This window comes from Tyto alba, unplaced genomic scaffold, assembly GCF_018691265.1.
Source record: "Tyto alba isolate M040663 unplaced genomic scaffold, T.alba_DEE_v4.0 Super-Scaffold_13, whole genome shotgun sequence".
Classification (NCBI taxonomy): Eukaryota; Metazoa; Chordata; class Aves; order Strigiformes; family Tytonidae; genus Tyto; species Tyto alba.
In genome coordinates, this window is record NW_024881275.1 from 23,687,259 (window position 1) to 23,706,747 (window position 19,489).

A 19,489-nucleotide genomic window follows, 5' to 3' on the forward strand; every position below is an offset into this window, starting at 1 on the left:
GGAATAAGCCATTAAACAAGCACAATTCATATTCACTGTGCTGACCATGTTTAAGTACTGAGACAGACTCTGATGAAACCACTTTACCTTTTCTTCTTTTTCTAACTGAATCACTTCCATGTAGATGCTCCACTTAACATAATTTTTTGAACTTTTCCTCCCACTCCACAGAGATTCATCCAAATTCAGATCATGTGTCATATAATACAATTTTTGCCTCTACAACCTCTGTCTAATGTATTTCTTCCTCACTACCGCAAATCAAGAGATTCAGAAGGCATGAATTAAATAAGAGGTGTTTGAGGTTCTGCATAACCATATTCAGATGCTAGTGGGTCAGTATTAAATCTCTATTCTGCATCTGGACTATACTTAGAAAGGCAGCACATGTTTCATTTCAGCTGGCATGGTAAATGCTCTCTGGAACAAATAACTCTTAAAACACATTTTTGGTGTTACCTTTCCCATCATTTCATGAGGCATGTGAGGCACTTTGGAAGAAAGGATTAGTGATTTGCAGAGCAGAGGTGATTTGGGGAACCACAATTCAAGTAATAGATGACAAATGGTGAAGAAAGATAGTTGGAGAGCCTGTGCTTAAAATTTTGTACAAGGACGTAATTGATTTCTGGTTGTTGTATCATGCTCGTTTCCAAAACTGCAGTCTGTGGAGACCTGCTATAGCATTTGACTACACCCTTCTATTATTTCAGTAAGACAGCAGATTTCCTTGCCTCTGTGTTGTACAATTTGGCAATGGAGAAATCTCTTGAATGAAATTTGCTGTAAAGTACTGGTCAACCACAACTAATGTCTTCTTCCAAAAATCTTCCTGTGGTTATGAGAAGAAAAGTAGTGCTTTTTACTAGCTCTGTCTGGCACGATATCCTGGCTTTGATAATGATAAATAGTGGAAGTCTGGAGGGAAGAGCAAAAGAAACACATATAAAGAATTGTCCTCCTTCATACTCCCCCACCTTTCTGCCAACATCTGTGAGTAGGATGCTGCATCTCATTTAATAGTCCTCTATGGTCCTATCCTCAATGGATTTCTCTAATCTTCTTTCTAATTCGTCTGCATTCTTGGCATTTCCTACATCCTGTGACATTGAGTTCTGCAGTTTTATGATAGAACATGGGATTTAATAACTTGCTGAACATTTCAGCAAATACAAGAAGAATAGACAATTCATTTTACTACATCTTTCTCATAATTTCATCTCCTTTCACAAGGTAGTCCTGTTCTCTCCTTCTTTGTGCTTAGTCCTTACAATTTTGGAATTTTGTAAAAGCTCTAGACACAGGGTAACAAAGGCTGTGCTGCATCATTCTGGATCCTGTATCACACAGCAGCGAGTCCCATTACTGCAGTAACAATTCTTTACCATCCTGTCAATTACTCAGAATATAGAGAGGGACAGCAGAATTTCAGTATAACAATAAAACCAACACTGTAGGCATGTAAGAACATGTGAACCTCACAGAAAGGTTTCAGTTTCTCATTTAACACAGTAACTTGAAATAGAAATGCATGGTGTTCAGGTGAACAATGAAATTACTAATTCTGTTGTGTGATGTCCGTATTTCACATGGATTAGTCCTGTGTGCTTGTATTCTTCTAGTATACACAGAATATACCATCAAACAGTTAATTCTGATGATGCATGTGTTTTTGTGATTGAGGATTTGGAATAATGGATTTGAGTTTGTACTCAAAATTAGATTAATGGATTGCCGCTTTAAAATTTGCCACTCCTCTTGAAACACTGTATTAATTGAGCAAAGATTGTTAGCTCCAGCCTGTTAGGCAGGTTTATCATTGTGGCTCATTCAGGTGATGACTTGTATTCTTGGTGAACAATGCCATAGCCACTGTTTGTCGCTTCAGGGCCTGAGGCACTGGGGCATCTCCTAGGAGCACTGCTGCTGGTGCCTCTTTTTTTTTGTACTCTGACTGGCACTGCAAATTTAACATCAAGGTTTGCACTGGTAGTGTTTCTGGGGCTAGGAATTTGTGTACATTAATAGACAGTAGAATCATGTGTTGAGATGAGATCCTTGGGTTAAACTATTTTCTCTTGTCACCCTTCTCCGTCATACTCTTCTTGTTCTTGTAGTTGTTTCCCAGCATCAAGAGGTCAGACAAAGGTGTTTCCAGGCATTGCTAATTTATACTGTAATTGAAATAACCTTTTTAGTCTGTACTAAAAGCTGCCAAGGGTCACTTACACCGAGAACTGTGTTGGAAACTTCTCTCCTGACCTCAGCAATTGATCATCTTTTGCAGCCTCTCGGTGGATTATCCCTGTGTTTGCTTTATCAGAGAATTAGAGCTCTTAATGGTTTTGATCAGAACAAGTATGAGGCTGGAAGAGGGATGAGGAAAAGGATGTAAAGTATTTATCTTAAAAAGTTGATGTGAGTGACATGCAAATAAATTGCAAGAGCTGAATGTGTACATCTTGGAAAGAAATAGGAACTGGTGGCAGGTGGTCGTTCTGAGACTCAAAGGGCACAGAAACTAAAGAGGATGATGAACATGTTCAGTATCCCAGAAAAATATTTTATCAATGGGTACCAAAACACGCATCTGTCCCTTTTCCCTTTAAGCTTTGGGATGAATGTGCCATAATAAGGAGCAATCCTGCATAACCAGAAGAATTTTCCATTGCTGCATTTTGGGATTCATACTGAACTATGTTTCCATTGTTTGGTTGCTTTTGCCTTTTTTAGTTGAGTCTTGTCATGGCTGACCAGAACTTACAAGATGTAACTCTGTACCCACCTCCAAGGCACAGCAGTCCTTCATGTCCTGTCTTTCACAGTTTTCCTTTCTGCCTTTTCCAGTTACTTTTGCCCAAGATAATTCAAGAGCCCTTTAAAAAAATCAGATGTGAAGCTGTTGTCCTTCCTATACTGCAAGACTGATAGTGGTTCACAAAGTGTGTCTGCTACTAAATGATGGTTATCCTGAAAAATGGTGACTGAGAAGTGGCTGGAGAAAACAGAAAGCAAGTCTGGTAATGTGAGTGAGGTCCATTAGCAAGAGCCCATATATCTTCAGTCAAGATAAACTAATTCTGCTTTTCAGTGCACAGCTTAGAAAGACAAAAATTGTTGTGATAGGGTCTTTATTTATTGTCTGAAAATAATTATTATCCACTACATCTGAAACATCCTTTTGGTTTAAAAGAGAAAAAACAGTGCACGTAATTGATTGATTTGGATTATGCTTAAGTATTTGCAGGTATCAATGTATGTTATAGGAAATTTAGGTTTGGAAAGGCAGAATAAGCAACTCCTTTTATTGCACTTAAATCTATTCTAAAGCTTTTGTTAAACATTTTCTCTGTGTTATTTCTGCACTTTGAAAGCTATGGTATTTCTTCAGCCAGATACAATGTTAAGATACAGAAACATGAGAAACAAGTTGTGGAATTATCCTACAATAAAGAGACATTATAATATACATGTATAACCGTGTCAGTTGCCAGCATGAAGTCTTAAAAGCCCAGGTGAACATTACCAGTCTTCTAAAATGTGACCCTTTGCTCTCCTCTTCACTGTGAAAATATGGTCTGTTTGCCTTAGTGTAGGTGAAAGTGCTTTTGACTCCAGCTGGAGTAAGAAACTATTTTGTTGTAGTCTGTGAAAGGGTGCTCTAATGACTGGGCTACCTTTAAATGTGCATATTCCTGGAACTTAAAGTATTGAAATACATATTATTTAAAATTTAGAAGAAAAATGTTATTGAACTCAATGTGAAATTTAGTTTTCCAGCAGCCTCTTATGTAGAAGATGTTCTCAAGCTGTGAATGTGAGCAGCCAAAAAATACTAGGGCAAGCTATGAAAATTCTGGTATACCTGCTAGTTTGGGTATGATTTTTGTATTTATGATAGAAAGAGTTGAAGGAGTTACCTCTGCATAGAGTGTTTACTTGATTTGAAAATACTAGTTTTGATGTAGTAATGTTAGAGGAACTGACAGATTAGTATAAATTGTAGCCTTTAGAAATGTTAATAGGATCTTATATTGTAGGTCTTCAGTTAACGAGTATGGATTTTATACTGTCAGTTGGCTTGTGAGTTTTCTTTTATTGACAGCATAGTACATACCATTCTGTGGCTGCAAGGAGGCTTGACTGTTTCCTGCAGAGGGTCAGAAGCAAAATGTTAAAAGCTCTTTACAGCCACTACCAAGCATAACTTCAGTCAACATGCACTGCCGGATTGTAGTTGCAGTAGATTGTGTTTGCTGTAACTGAAGTAGAGTGTTTGCTGACCAGAGAAGCTAGATTTAAAATTCTATTGGAAAGAAGAAGGACAATTTTGTGATACATATAAAAACCAAGCAGCCATGTAGCCTTTTAATTGTTCAAATAATAGGCATTTTATTGGAGAGGATTACAATAATAAAAACCATGCTATGTTATCTTTAAAGGCTAATAAAAACAAATACTCATACTAGAGAAGAAGTCATAACCTCAAAGTATGGTTACTTTTCTTTATAATCATGTGGTTTCTGCCTTAGAACTTGTTCTAACTCAGACCATGTTGGGAAGGTTCTTGAAGATTCATGATGCATCATGAATCTCACAGATTCAAATATGAGATATTTTTAGCTATTTTGAGTTGTAAAATGGTAATTTTGTTCAAGCAGGAAGGTTAACTGCTGCCCTTTAGAAAAAAATAATAATAAAAGTGCACTGCACAGTCATTTCAGTTTCCTTCAATCTTGTAATTACATACCTTTGTGTACCTGTTGGTATTTTGCATGTCCTTTTCTCTTGCTAAGGCATTGTTGGGTTGATGAGTAAGGAAACCATTAATGGCGTGCAGTTTGTCCTTTTGTCTGATCTCTGTGTAGTTATTCATAAGATGCTTTCTGTTCCTTGCTTCTCTGCTTTAGTGTGAACAATCCCACCTAATGAGAGAGCATGAAGATGTGCAGGAGAGAACAACACTACGCTACGAGGAACGAATCACAGAGCTGCACAGTATCATTGCTGAATTAAATAAGAAAATTGATCGACTACAGGGAGCAACAATAAGGTACAGAAGCTTGTTGGAAATTCTGGGCCAGTGCAAGAATGGTGCAAAACATTCTGTGAATTATACTCTAAATATAATTTCATGATGACTTCAATGTAGTTAGGCTTGTTATGACTGGTACTGAGTAGCTGCCCGTAGTTAAGGTACGTGTTCTGAAGTGTATCATCCAGAGGCTCAAAAGTGCTACATTCTCTATGGCAAAATCACACTTTGCAAAGCCTAAAAAGAACTACGAAGAGCTGTACTATGCCATCTAAATATTCCTTTAATGTAACATACATGCCAGGGTACCAGATAAGTGTTGGCCACCCAGCCTGCACCTCTCCTTTTAACATTATCTTGTGGTATCCTATTGATCATCTCAGTCAAATCACTTGTGGAGAAAAATATGTCTCAAATGGATTTCAGTAGGTTTTGCATCTACTTGTACTGGTATTTGTGACAAAACACAATGATACAAAATCATATTGCTTGTCCTTAGAGCAGCAAAGCTTGGGATATTACACTAGGTCATTAATTGTTACTGTGTTAAAATTAACTTTATATTTGACTACAGGAAAATACTTATTTTTCCTCACTTGCTTTTACTCACTATTCTCAACCTAGACAAAGTTGGACTAGAACAAGGAAGGAGCTTCTTAAAATTCAGCTTGTGAGGATGCAACTAATCTACGAGTCTGTGAATTTTCCAGAGGTCACCAAATCAGATTTGGCACTCGTAGGTGATGTTGACATGGTGCTCTACCCGTGTAGCAAACTTTCAGTTTTCCTTGTCTGTTACCTGCAATTTTTTGATAACTGCTTCATTTGTTCTTCTTTCGAAACGTTTCACTTAGCACAAGTCAGTGTTACAACTACTCACTTAGCCTTTCATGAAAATATTTATAGGCAAAAAGAAAAAGGTTTGGTGTAACATAAATTAGAGAAAGTACCATCACACATATGTACCACTATAAAAACAGTGATAGAATCATATTATGTTAATGTTATTTAAGAAGATGAATCCTGCCAACTCTTGAGATTATTGTAACTAATAATGATCATGGTGAGATATTTCAGGTAAGTATTTTCTAAAATGGTAGTACTTCTCTGCAAAAATCCCTGTGACTCCTTTGTTCATTCATGCTTGATACCTCTGCAGACAAACTTCCCATTCATCTCGTTTCAAGTCACCTTTCTTTTCAGCATGATTCTGGCTGCCCATCCCACCCTCCTCTCTGGTAAAGCTCTACCAATTGCAAAGGCTGGTTGAAAAGCAAAATCTGAGAAGCGTGAGAGCTGCGTTGATTTTCCTTTTTTTTTTTTTTTTCCTTGAATGGCAGAAGAACTCTATGGCATTTAAGAAGGATATTACATAGAATCCATAAAAATGTTTAGCTAGACGTCCCATGGCAAGCCAAATGCCAAGTTGTCTTCAATTACAAAATACTGGAATCGAGTGGATACTGTGGATGTTTAACCATGTTGATAAACAGGTCAGCTGCGGCATGCAGAGGAAAGTGAGGTATAAGAACCGAGCTTGATGGGAAGCACGTGCTGCTTCTCTTGAGAAGTGCAGCTTTGCTGCCCCTTTGGAGGGTGCAGGCTTTTGAAAGCATCAGAACAATACTGCTGCAAGAGGTGCCACACCTCTGTCCTGTCCCACCCCTTTCATCTTACAGTGTGAGAGCTGGTTTTGCTCAGACAGCTAGGATGCCTCCTCTGTTTTTATTTGTTCTGGCTTTATTAGTAAGAACAAACATATTTATTTAGTGGATTTTTAAATTTCCTTTGATGATTGGAATAGCTTGTTTTCTTTGGCAAGCCAATAATTTGGTGTCTGGGGAACAGAGGAATAATATTCCTCCTAAAAACAACAAGCAGAGGTAGAATTGGAGAGATTCCATACAGTTTGCAGAGACAACTGAAAGAAGGAAAACTGATACTTCCTGCTGTGACTTTCTGTAAATCCGCTGTGGGATTTACTTGTGTCACTCCTGAGAAGCTATTCTGTCCCACAGAGCCAGGGTGGTGTAATTGCTGTCCTTGCTGGGACAGGTTTGACTCTCAACGCTCCACTCTTGACTGTGGGGGCTCTGTGCCTGCGAGCTGGGACAAAACAGCCCCGAGAGAAAGGGTTCTGGGAGCACGGCCCTGCTAGTGCCTCGGCATTTATCCTTTCCTCTAAATCAGAACACAGGAGGGATTTCAGTTTTGATGTGACTCTTGGATACCTGCAAGTACTACTGAGTGGAGGCTTTACTTGTGCTATCACAAAATTTAGTCTGTCTTTCTGGAAACAGTTTTCTTGCATATATATTAATTGCATAGCAGATAAGTGTTTCCCCCAGTGCTGAAGCAGAGATTGTTCAGTATTTTCATGTATTATTTTTAGGCTGTAAAAATAAACTAACTTGTAGCTTAATGTACTGCTGCTTTATGACATTGATGGTTCCTTACAAAACCTAAAAATATTCTGGAAACAAAGGAAACTGGAGTTTCATGGAGGGTATTTGACGATCCTCCTTAAGCTATATTGGTTTTTTTATTTGTAGCTCTTCATTTGAATGTGAGTAGTACCCTCAGAAAGTAAGCAGAAAGAGTGCTTAAATCTGAATAAGGTATTGCAACAGTTTGAGGAACGTTGGCAGGCTGTATAAACTAGTTAATATTCTCCTCTCCAAGAATTTTTCTTTGTTTTCTGGTGTGTTTTTCCCCTCCCCCACCCCCCCACCCCCCACCCCCCACCCCGCCTTGCAATGTCAGGGGTTTTACACAGCTTGAAGTATAATAGCTTTTGCTCATGTGGTTTAGTAATGTCAGCTCTAGAAAACAGCTTAAATCACAAGTCAATGTCTGTACCTCTTCCCAGGTATCTTTGATATGCTGATCTTAGTAACAGTAATCTTACGGAAGTATTTTTAGAAGTTTCCAGGGTTGTTCTAGATTTGCTAGCCATTTCTTGGGTACAGCAAGTTCCATGTGTGTGGCCACATGAAGTTAGGTGCTGCTCTTGCGCTATGTTTTTCCAGCATTCCCTAAGGATATTGAGGTCACCGTTGTTGTGTGACCAAGCCAACATTCATCTACAGTTGCCTCATCTCACTACTGCTGCTGTGGACAGCCCAGCTGGTTTGGAAGCCCAGTCTCGCCAAAAAAAAAGCTGCACTACAGCTGTAACTGATCTGATACTAAGGCTAAAAAGAGAGTTGCCTGTATGCATACTGTGCAAGCAGATGAGCCTCTTGCTTGCCTAGTTCTTCATGTGTGACAATGCAGAATTTACCTACTACCAGCTGAAGAATGTAGCAGTTTGGGAGAAAAAGACGCTAAAGAAGTCCATTAGGATGAGGATGCTTTTTTTATTTGAGCAGTCTGGAGACATAATAAATCTTGTCTCTATTTTTTCTTGGAGAATTACAGTTGTGTGACAGTGTCCTACTGTTCTTGCCTACATTTTTAGAGAGAGAATGGGAGGAGGTGGCTAGTATTTTGCTTCAGTTCATTGTAAAACTCAGCTCACAGGCTTTCATCAAACATTGCAAGACTGTTGGGCAGAAGAGCTTACGACAATGGTGCAGAGCACATTTTGTCAGCTTCCTTTTGAGTGAACAGCTTTCAGTGAGTGATGCTAGCTTGGGCTTCCTGTTACCATGTCAGATGGATGCTGGTGGCCGTGTTACCCCTACTTCTGCTGTTGCCATTTGTAGAAGACAGGGTTTTTGCATTGCAAAGGTTCTCTGTCCTTTGACAAGGTATATGCCTACTCCCATTTTCTCTCCGAGTGTGTACAACTTACAAGACAGCAAATCCAATCAAATGGATCTTCCCAATTGGAGAGTCATACTGTAAATACTTGGACAGAAAGGATACACCTGATAACTCTGGAGCACAGAAAGGATTTACAAATTACACTATAGTGTACTAAAAGGGAATTATATCTGTGTTAAAGGTGTATGTTCCCGACTTCAGAAGTTTTAGTATTGTCTTATATTCATTCAAACTAAACTCCTCTTTTTCTTAATCATATCTTTGGCTGGCAAAATCATCTGTAAATTGGTTGTGCAGAAACAACTTTGGCCTATGACTGACAGTCATTCTTAGATGTCCAATTGATGTTCAGCAAAAGGAAAAAAAAAAAGAAATCAGTTTGCTTTTAGTTCTAAACCAGTGGCTGGCTGGGTATGTCTATGCAACTCCAAAAATAATAAGCAACATTAATAATAATACCAAACAGAAGTACACTCTGTTGAACATTGGTCCCGGCTAAGGGTTATTTGAAACACTTGTCAAGAAGTTTGTAACCCATTGCTATAAAACCATTGGTTCAGACTTACATCTTTTGATCTGAAATATATTCAGAAAGTATGTTGTATTAGAGTTAATGAGGAAGAAGAAGGGTGAATAGACTACAGTATCACAAGAAATAACACGTCACTTATAGTCATATTTACACAATGACTTGGAGGTCTGATTCTAGCTTCGGAATGTGTGCTGGGTGGAAGCTACTTGGATTCAATTCACATGGCAGTGTGAGTGTGATAGTGTTGGCTTCAGCATAGAATGTTCAGCCCCGCGTGCCTTCAGTGATTAATTCCCATGTTGTTGCAAGTATGACCTAAAGTGTGAAACTATGCACTGTTTGCAGCCGTGAAGAGAATGTGCAACCTGCTAGTGTCCTGGCAGAACTCGTCAGTGGTGTGAAAGGATGCTGAAAGTGCACAGTTTTGCTCATTATTTGATCAAGTTTTTCTCAGTGTCTGTGCAGCAGTTGTCATCCTTGGTGGCATCCAAATATGAAAAAGGCAGTAGATGTGGGCGTACCTGTAAAACACACTTTTTGGCTCCAGCATTGATCCCAGGCCAGGCACAGCTTGATCTGATCTTAATTGCCTCCAACTCATCATGACATTTCAGCAGCTGGTTACCGTCAGGGCCCATAGGAGAACAAGTACTTGCTTTCTCCAGCCAGGCCCTAGATGACAGCAACAACAAGGAAGTTGTAATGCCTCCACCTTCTGGGTGGTGTGGCAGGAGCTCAGTGGCTAGTCATCATCAGCTGTTGGGCACCTTGCATTTCCAGTGACACCAGAGGACTCTTCTCATGTTTGGGGGAAAGGGGAGTCTCAAACAGTATCTTGTTACTGCCAACTTCAGTATTAAAGGCAGAACATATATTTGTGGTGCATTGCTCCCCTTGAATTCCCCCTTGTGTTTTTAGCCCTTAGTCTGCTTCCTGTGAGACTGATGGTAGAGAGATGGATTGACCTAGCTGTCACTTTACCAGAAATGCACTTCTGATCTTTCTGGTCAGGTCTTAGAAGCATTAGTTCACTCAGAAACTGACTTCTGGCTTGAGCCATCAGAATAGTGTGAGTTCTTCCTCATGACATGCTTTTCAGCTGCCCCAAGATACTGAGGGTGCTTAAACTGAGAAAACAGAGCTAGTGCTAGCTAGATGAAGCTGTGTTGGACTTTAAACAGAAAATCTGCAACAAGAGCCAGAACGAGTGGTGAGAAATTATTATTGTGTGTGACATTGTTTTATGATCAGTACAGCCTCTTGTCCATTTATAGAGGTAAATCAAGTTTTATAAGTGTGGGACTAATTATTTCATAAATGATAAAATTAATTACCTTCAGATTAAAAAAAAATGTAACTGAGTGCTTGGTAATTGTATTTGTCTGAAGCTAATTACTACTGGCTTGTGCTGTGGCTAATCAAGTTCACATAACATTAACTCGTGCTTATGTGTCTTTATTACACTGTTTTAATTCCTCCTATTCATGATTTAGTTCTCACACTTTCTTAAATGTGCATTGTGTGATACCTTAAAGACCTTTCTTTGATCTAAATCTCAGTTTTAACCAGCTGACCTACATTTTTGTTTAATAATAGTCATCAAGCACTTCTGATAAGGTCAGACTTTCTTTGCACTGAAGCAAATGTAAGGGGTAGGAGAGCTTAATAGTTCCTGTAGAAATTATGTCTCAGCAAGCTGAAATTCCTTCTTCGAGTTGGCCTGGTTCATAAATTGTCACCTCTGCTACTTTGAGAGCAGACTTTGCTTCTGTCATTGTTCCCTGTATGTATGGGCCATCTTCTCTGATATTTTGCCTGGCAGATCCAGGCACACCTTCAGGCTAAATCCTGCAATACTCCTGCAAGAAACACTCATCACCATATAGCATACACGCAGCAGACTTAACATTACATGTGCCCCTCCCAGATCCAGATCCCCAGATAACTCTTTGCTATTTCTTGTTTTCAAATCCAGACAGTTCCATTCTCACACTTTTCTGCTGAATCTGCAGCAAAATGAATCTCTGCATTTGATTTAGTGTGTAAGAAAAAGATGGTTGTTTGCTTATTTATCAGAGCAGCTCTGCACCTGGATAAGCTGGTGTTATTCTCATGTTCAAAATACATACTTTAGTGTCAAAACAGTCACTATGGAAGTAAAAAAAAAAAATAAAATTCTGGTTTGAATCAGCAAGTGGATCAAAAGAAAAAATGTTTACAAATGTTTTCAGGCAAAGCTATTATTCATTTACTTATCTTCTTTCCCAGTGCTTTGAACTCCTCATGTGGAGACAGGAGGGAAAAGCCCTAATTTTTTAAGCTCATTAGCTTTAGCTAAAGTATTCTGTCCTCAATTATTTTAGTAGAACCAGCTTGACAAATAAGTTAAAACCTAGGTAGTTTTGGCTTTTTATTTTCCACTAACTCCAGCAGTTTTATACTCACCTATTCTCTTACTTTTGAGAAGAGAAACAAAAATCCTACCAGTCCCCAAGAGCGTTTTGATACACATAGGCAGGTATGTGTATGTGCACGCTTGCTTTGAACGCAAGCCAATGGCATCCTCAAACTGAGAAAGAGACCAAAATCAGCAATTGCTAATCCACTTTGGGATCAAAAGCCACTTGCGCTGATTAAGAGTTGTCAGTTGGGGAGTTATTGCAGAGCAGTGTATGTCCTTCTTGCACACATCCTGACTTGCATTCAGTTCTACCCATTGTTTCTTTGTACAGTGGCCTGGGGTAACAATGAACTTGGGAATAAAGAAGTGGAAACCAGGCACTGGCTGCTGCAAGTGAGTGCTGTGGGCATAGCACAGTTGCTTTGCGGTAAAGGGTACCAATCCTTCTCTGCTGGCTGGACAAAACACTTGTTCTTGTGTGGATTGTATCCTGTGGCTCAGCTTACAGATCTGAAATAAGTGTCATGGAGATATGTATTTCCTCAGAGGATTTTATTTCTGCCTTTGTTCTCTCTCTTAGGGAGGAAGATGAGTATTCAGAGCTGCGGTCAGAGCTCAGCCAAAGCCAGCATGAGGTTAATGAGGACTCACGCAGCATGGACCAGAATTCTGTTTCGGTACCAGAGAATCAGTCCACCATGGTCACTGCAGACATGGGTGAGTTGTACTTCCTAGTTCACACAGTGTGTTCTCACAGTGGAAAGGTGTCATAGCCTTTGAAATGCAAATCCAAACATCTGGTGAGGAAATAAATTAATCTAGGCTGTGTTAATCACAAAAAATGCCGAACTTCATCACGATTACGAACTTACATGTGAAGTAACCTCTATGCCTTGATGTAGAATAGCTGTGCGGTCTAAAACGGAATGATTCTTCAGGATTGCTCATGACTTTCAGGAAAGAAGAGGGGGAAAAAAAGCTATTCACGTACCTTACACATGCCTGTAAAGTAGTTTAACGCTAGAAGAGAGTTGCAGACAGAGTAAATGCTGGGGGAAAAAGCGTGGGGAATGGAACTGCCTGTCTGGTCCGTTTACAGCCTCATTATAAAGGATGTCTTCACCTTCTGAAAACTGAGAGCCTTTTTAAGATATAGAATAGGGTTAGCCTACTGAAACAGATTTTTACAAGGGTAAATCCAACATAAGCTGTTCGGAATCAGTGCAAGGAGTAAGACAGTCTGTTACTCATTCTTTCTGGTTAAGAACTAAGAGAGCAAGCATCTTTCCTTCAGAATTTCATCTATTTTGTCATCCAAGCACAATTACTGATCATTTGAAGAACATTCAAGTATGGAATAATTGCTCTATAAAGTTTGCAGTGTAAGCATGAGCAGCTAGTAGGCCTTTAGTACAATAACATTTTAAGTGTTTGGGCACAATTGCTAAGCACCATAGCTGTAGACTAGCAGAAATCTGATGTAATCCTCACTATGACTGATTTCCAGAATTCTCTTCAGAATAATATTTCTCTTAATTTATTTTTAAAACCAAATAGTTGGTCTTCATTTTCTTCCTTAGGTAAACTATCTGAGTGCCTGGGAGCTTCTGCAGGTGATACTGTACACAAGCAGTGTTAATAATGTAGAAAACATGCTGATACTGTAAGCAACCATAAAAAGGAGATTTTCTGTATGATTTCTTAAATTGAAACGAGTGCACTAGCTCTGGAGCTGTATTAATTTATAAATGCAAGACCTGCCACAGCATATTCTTATTTCAGTGTCTCTAATTTCTAAAAACATGGATAGAATAATATTAATGTAATCATGAAGTGTCTGACATGAAATGCAAAGTATACTTACCAAAATATTGTATGGAGTCAAGATATTTTAGTAAAGGTTTTAATATTCTTAAAAAACGTATGTTTTTACTTTCAAAAGTTAATGCTTATTATTAAGTTTCTACTTGGAACAGATTCTAACATGAGGACCTTTATTTCCTTTGATTTTATTTCCTTTTTTTTTTTTTTTAATCTTCCTTTTGACAAAAAAAACCCTCAAACTAATTTACTTTTCAGCATTTATTTTGGATTTAGGACTTTGATTTTGTTCGTTATGGGGTGGAGCTGAAGCAGGATTTGTGTACATTAACAGCAAGTTATTCAAGTTTCTGCTAACAGTGTGAAACATGGCAATAAAATTAAATATAGCAACAGACAAAATAAGAGTATTAACTCCAGGGATTCTTGCATTTTTTTCTCTGTTTTCCTTCTATACATAGACTGTCCTTTTTGGGTTTTGTTTCTGTATTCATGTGAAAATAAATCCTTCTGTGTGTTTGTATACATATTTGTGTACATACACACACATACATATACACACATAGGTACACGTGTATATACAAATATGTATGTAGTTTTTTTATCCTTCTAGATATAAAAATATAAGGATAAAAAATCATGACCTAATAACTATGTGTACAACCTCGCTTACAGCCTTAATGGAATGAGCATCAGTGACTTACTAAAAACAGTAATACGTCATGATACACTAATGTGTGTGGATATGCTGCTCTGTTGCTACAGGCAATAAAACACCAAGAGTGAAAACTATCAATGCTATCCAGTATGTCTTGCAGAACTTGTGATTGGGTTGTACTGGTTTCCTGTGAGAAATGAGGTTCTCATTATTGTAAACTCTTGTTTTCTGGGGAAAATGTTATTGTAGGAACAAAACTCAGCGTACAAGGTCTTAAGAAAGTTGTTTAAATGGACAAAATGTCTGTTATAGAAGATGTTACAGAAACAAATAAGCAAACAAAATAGAGGTTTTTACTATTAAGCATCCTGTGTGGTATATGCTGCTCGTAAATGGGTATTATTATAAAGGGATTTTTGGTATTATTACAACAGATGGGTGGCTGCTAGTCAAGAACTAGTGAATATGACTTTACTCTTAAAGTTTTGTATGTGTTGCCCATTACATTTTTCATACAATACTGTGACATTCTAAATTCCTCTTTTGATCAGCAGTAGGTTTGTGTTTATGTACATTTGGCTGTGGAGTTAGATTTGTGGAGTTTATAGTTTTTTGCTTTCTGATCATCTCGTCCCTTCATCCAACTGCTTTCAGTCTCCTCTTGCACAGAGAGATTTGAAGGCAGTCTACAATAATCTGGTGTCTCACGTCTGTTAAATTTCAGACACAGTTCAATGCCACACCACTTCAGTCCCCAGTAAGAGCCACGGCTATGAGGCTAGTAGGGAATTCTGGCCACGGTGAAACGCTTGCAGCAGCCGTATAGAAATAACTCCCTCCAAGCAAGGATGCCTGCCACTGTTTTTTAGTAAGGTAGAGGAACTGCTGGTGCACTGCTCTCTCATAGGACACCACTTGTGTGCTGTACAGCTGGTAGTTATTGTGAACTCTTAACTAGTAAACCAGAAATACTAACTAGCACATCCGAGAGGCAGCACAAGGATGAGTTCTAGAATGTGTCTGCCTTACAAACTGCCACTGTCTGTCGCCAGGTCTGAGCCAAAGAAGAATGAAAATAATTTATGAAGTAGGTTAGCAAGGTGCTGAGACCCACTTGTTTGCACAGAAATGGAGGCTGCTGTGGCGGTGCCCAAGGCTCTAAAAGAGCTTTGCCTAGAGATTGAAGTGATTCTTTGGAGCATTTTATAATTAAAATAGCATTGCTGTATATGCTGCTAATATGCTCATAGTATGTAACATAGCAAAGAACAAGGTGTGCTGTTATGATCCCTAAATATTCTACAACTTCATTTGAGGAAGAAACAGCTACAAAAATTAAACACAGGCTCTAAGATAGTATGGATCATTTCTGTAAACACCAGGATTTTTTAAATCAGGCAGTGCCTAAATGCAACCACAAAAATTCCTCTGAAAAGTGCCAAATAATAATGCCAGTGAATGTAACAGGCAGGAAAAAATGTTGAATTTACAGAGAAAAACCTTTGAAGGTAATAAAATTGGGATAATAGGCCCTGAATGTCAAAAAGAAAAACAAAAAAGAAATAGCATTGTGTGTGAGCATGTGGTGTCTTAAAATGTCCCTCAGAAAAGAGTGGTTTTTGAAGCAACAATTAACACTTCAGATAAGTAGGGGGAGTGTTATTTGTCAGATGGGAGGCAACTTGTGATTTCAGTTGATGTGGTTATGGTATATTTAAGCCTATTGGTTGGTGAGGAAAAAGTGGCAGATTGCAAGGACATTCCTTGAACAGTATCAGTCCTGGCTGTTCCCCAACAGCCACTTCCTGGGTTAGAGTTTGTTTTTTCACTGAGTCACTAATTGTTGTGATAATTGCTTTGTTTTGCTTTCTTTTAGATAACTGTAGTGACTTGAATTCTGAACTGCAAAGAGTGCTGACAGGACTGGAAAATGTTGTCTGTGGGAGGAAGAAAAGCAGCTGCAGTTTATCGGTGGCAGAAGTGGATAGACACATCGAACAACTCACTACCGCCAGTGAACATTGTGATTTAGCCATTAAGGTAACGGTAACATTAGGCTCTAAATGCAGCCTGTACATTGCCTGAGACACCTGATCGAATTCTGTAGTGATAGCACTTCCAAAGGTGTCAAAGTACTTCACAGAAATCAACTCCAGCTCCCAGTGTGAGCAGTTACACCTGTTTTACACTGAATTCTCCAAGGCACAGGAGGAGCTACTAATAGACTTCCAATTTCAAATCAGAAGTGTATTTGTCTTATGCTCATTTGAGAGTTAAGAGAAACAGGGATAGTCAGCAGTTAATGTACTTTCTGAAGGTTATCCAGAAAGTAGGTTGCCACTTGCCTGGGGTCACACAGCTAGTCATTGACAGGTAACTGAAAACATGGTATGTAATACTCACTGGAATTTGAAGATAAAATGCCATAAACTGTGCATAAGTTGTGACTTTACTGTCTTAAAATATGAAGCTAGTATTTAACACAAAGCATGTGTGTTATATTAATTCTAATGAGACAAGCCAAACACGGGAACAAATAATTCAACTGATACTTGTATGTCTTGGTTTTATTGTACATGTAACAGAACAAGAAGGATGCCTAATAGCACATTAGTGAGGGGATTGCAATTCAGAACCTGAAAGTGAGGGAACCATAGAATATCTTACTATATACAGGGAAAGAGCTGAGTAAGTTTTTTATGTCAGATGGAAAAGCGTCAGTAACTCATTTATATAAGAACAAATATTTTGACATTTTCCTTTTAAAGTGAGGAGCTCCATGACCATTTTAGATGGCTTAGACAGCCCTTTGGCATACTACTGGGAAAGGTCCCCTCTGTCCCTGGTGGTGCCTGAGGAATATAATGGCCTATAAAAAAATTAAAGTTGAGTAGCAGTTTGAAGAATGTGAGTATATTTGAGAGAGAGACAGAGACAGGCTGACTTCTGGGTCTCTTGGGAACACTCTTAAAGCAGTTTGAGTGTCTCAGAGGATTAGGATCAATACTTTCAATGTTACCTAGTGTTAGCTGGAGTTTTAGGGCTAAGTATTCTCAGAAGTCAATATTCACCAAGAGAGAGTGTAGATCCTGTAAAACAGGTAGAGATTGGTATGTGTGAGGTCCACAGAGGTTTCTCAACTGAGATGAGGTGATATCTTCTGCAGGAGATGGATTCAACAGAATGTCAAAATAGATGCCATGAGCTTAATTCTCAACCTTTTTATTTTAACCCCATTATTGACTGTTGATTCAAATTAACCGCAGTCAGACTTTTATAATGAAAATAAATTGTCAGCAGCTTCTTCCTAGTCCAAAATGCAGGCCTTTTATTTTCATGTGATCTCTACGTGTGTAGCCATTTTGGGGGAAAGCTTCTCCCCACTGCCTGTGCTATAGAACCTGGGATTGTTTGTGTTTGAGAAGTGATAGAATGGAAAGGTTACTAAACCGTCAGGAAGATAGGAATCTCTCTGACACGCTCCGATTAAGTGCTAGGGAAGTGTGTCACCAATGTGTTTAATATAGCAAAACCTACACAAAGACCCCCCCTCCACAATTCCACCCATAGCTGCAGTTCATTTCTCCTTTCCTGCTTCCTTAGACAGAGAACTGAGAGATTTTTAAAACAGGTGAAATCACAAACAGAAACCTAAAATATTCTGACACTTTTACTTTGACTGTTAGCTTTTTTCTTTGCTGGTAGATTAATGCATTTAAATGTTTTGAGTCCTTCTGCCTCGATGGTTAAATTTCACGGGGTTTCTTTTAATGCTTGGTTTCCTTTAATGCTCTTGCTGGTAATTTTTTTTTTTTTCTTCTGCTTTTATACAAATCATGTGACCCTAGCTAGCTCAACTGTTTCTGACCCACAAAGAATGAAAAGGCCTTGAAATGAGATTTATCAGATTGTCTGAACAGTTACAAAACTATCCTTTGTTTAAGAAAATTTTCAGAGAGTAAGCTGGTTAATGCTTCGTATATTTTGAAGTGTAAATAACTATCAGTAACAGATGCCTACTGCTAAAACTCTACTGAGTAAAAAAAGATGTCAGTATTTCCAAACATGAACCATTTAGAGCATGAGAGCAGCTGCGCTGGGTCAGACCAAAAGTCTGTCTGTCTAGTGGCAGATGTCAGTGGAAAGACTGCATCCAGGAAGACATGCATTGTTGTATGTCTTCCTTCTCCTTCCTTCAAAGATGCTTCCAGCAAGGTGGGTTTAGGAACTTCTTGAGCCAGAGATGATGTCTTTGTGTTTAATAGTCGTGGGTGGAATTTTCTTCCATGTTTGTATCTAATGTGTTTTTAAACACATCTAAATTGTTGGCCTCCATAAATTCTGATAGGAGTAAATTCTACCATTGAGTTGTGCCTTGTGAAAAAGTGCTGCTTTTTGCCTCTTTTAAACCTGATACTTGCTGATTTAATCTGATTGTAACACAACACCTTTTGTAAGGAAAATAAGGCAGGGAGTAGTGATGGCAGTGTCAGAGACAAGATTGGAATTACCTTTATATGACATCCTGCCCTGCGCTCAGAACATTACATTGCAATTGAATCCTGGAATCCATGAAATCGTACCTGAATTTATCTGCTGTGCAGCAGCATGCTGGGTAAAACTGCTCTATAATACTGCTTTGGAGAAAAAATAAATGTAGTTTACATAGATATATCCATGTACAATATTTATGTTTTATTTACCATGGAGGGTGGTAGCATGTTGGTCATCAAACCAGAGAATTGTGGTAACAGTTTAGCCAGCAGTAGCATAGAAGCAAGCAGAAGGGTCGCTCAGCTTTGTTAAGGACTACAGAGCAGCCCTTAGTACGACTGTCGGGCACACGCTGATGCTGTCGCTGCCTGAACTTTGTACTTGTGTGGGCAGATGGTAGCAGTGGAGTCTGGAGAAACAGCAGCAGCCTCCTCTGTCTGAAGATACCTCAGTGGCATTGAGCCACTGCTGCTGCCTCCTCATGACAGTCCATCCTTTTCCTGTGTTGTTCCAGGCTTATCAGCCCCAGTAATGCTCTGAGGAGGAGAAGAGGCTTGGGAAAGGGAGGGGTTGGAAAAGCAACACTAGGAGCATGGAGAGGAAGGAGGCAGCAGCAGAACTTGGCATTAGAGGGGTGAGGAAACAACAGGGGAAGTGCGTGAAAGAGGAGAGGAGTTTTGGTGGAAAAAGGGAGAGGAGAAGACAGCAACAAAGAGACACGGTTTAAAATAAAGCTGGCATCATCAAGAGAGAGTGCTCCTGACATTACAGAGCTTTTTT

General features: G+C 38.9%; 1 protein-coding gene across 5 annotated transcripts in view; it reads left to right on the forward strand.

Annotated features, from left to right (window-relative positions):
- The window catches only part of MCC (MCC regulator of WNT signaling pathway), a 223,017-nt gene that overhangs the window by 153,631 nt on the left and 49,897 nt on the right, over positions 1-19,489 (forward strand). For all 5 annotated transcript variants that reach the window (XM_042787721.1, XM_042787722.1, XM_032984089.2 and 2 more), the window contains 3 exons: positions 4,911-5,053; positions 12,317-12,453; positions 16,092-16,255. In XM_042787721.1, coding sequence (XP_042643655.1) covers positions 4,911-5,053; positions 12,317-12,453; positions 16,092-16,255 — 444 coding nt within the window. The remainder of the gene's footprint in view (positions 1-4,910; positions 5,054-12,316; positions 12,454-16,091; positions 16,256-19,489) is intronic.